This window comes from Trichinella spiralis, assembly GCF_000181795.1.
Source record: "Trichinella spiralis strain ISS 195 chromosome Unknown Scfld2468, whole genome shotgun sequence".
Taxonomy (NCBI): domain Eukaryota; kingdom Metazoa; phylum Nematoda; class Enoplea; order Trichinellida; family Trichinellidae; genus Trichinella; species Trichinella spiralis.
The window spans coordinates 1-877 of record NW_003529407.1 but is presented as its reverse complement, the minus strand read 5'-3'; the positions used below and the strand labels follow the sequence as shown (position 1 = coordinate 877).

At 40.4% G+C, this 877-nt stretch overlaps 1 protein-coding gene across 1 annotated transcript; it reads left to right on the top strand.

Moving 5' to 3' along the window:
* Positions 1-14: 14 nt before the first annotated feature.
* On the top strand, positions 15-387 carry Tsp_14552 (hypothetical protein; the record flags this gene model as incomplete). The annotated part of the gene is made up of 1 exon (XM_003368438.1): positions 15-387. A coding segment is annotated over one exon (373 nt), but the record flags the coding sequence as incomplete, so codon positions are not given.
* Between the last annotated feature and the right edge of the window lie 490 nt (positions 388-877).

Below are 877 nucleotides of genomic sequence, written 5' to 3'. Positions count from 1 at the left end.
TTTAGATGATCCAGAAGTGTCAAAGAGACGTATCGATCAGATGCTTTTGCAGTTGCTATTCCGTTGACATTTTTGATTTCGTCGATATTGGGATTTCTTTTCGGATACAAGTGTAGAATGAGTCGATTGATGAAGAAAAAGGGTCTGCCAACGAAAGATCAACTCGCAGGGAATGTCTACTACCAGAACAATCCGGCAGTAATAAGCACCGTGAAAACAGCCGTAAATAGTTCAAAAGCAGCTCCAGCCGTAACGCAAATCGGCCTATGCGACACTCTACCAAAGTTGTCCACTTCTTCTCAGCAGCACTCTGGAGTGCCACTGAAATCCATGTCCGGATACAATACATTGCCCAAGTCTCATCTTGTCAAAAAAGTCTACGTGTGAGTTCGTCTGAACGAACTCGTTTGCTCTCCTATTGCCATGCCATGAAAAGCCAGTAAGTGAGCTAGCTGTAGCTGCATTTTGTTTTTTTCGTTTGTCATTTTTCATTTCAACTACTACTACTACTACTACTACACTATTGCTACTACTGTTCACCCTTTCCCCTTAACGAGCTTGTAGTTGGTATAGTGCCTGTATGTGTGTACTTTTGCTGCTTTCAGATGTTGTCGCTTTATCATAGCTCGTCAATTTTGTGTAAACTTGTTTCATTTTATAGTTGGATTGTTTTAATTTTGTTTTTCTGTTTTTTATCAATTTACGGCCAGAACCGGTGAGAAAAAGTGTTCAAGCAAACTTTGTTAGTAGTTGCTTGAGCAAGTCTTTTTCGAAACTTTGGAATGTGCAAAAATTCTACCTATGTACACTGTGTGAAGAAGATGCTGTGATTGCTCGCATTTGCATGCTTCAGTTTCGTTGAACTTTTGCGCTTCCC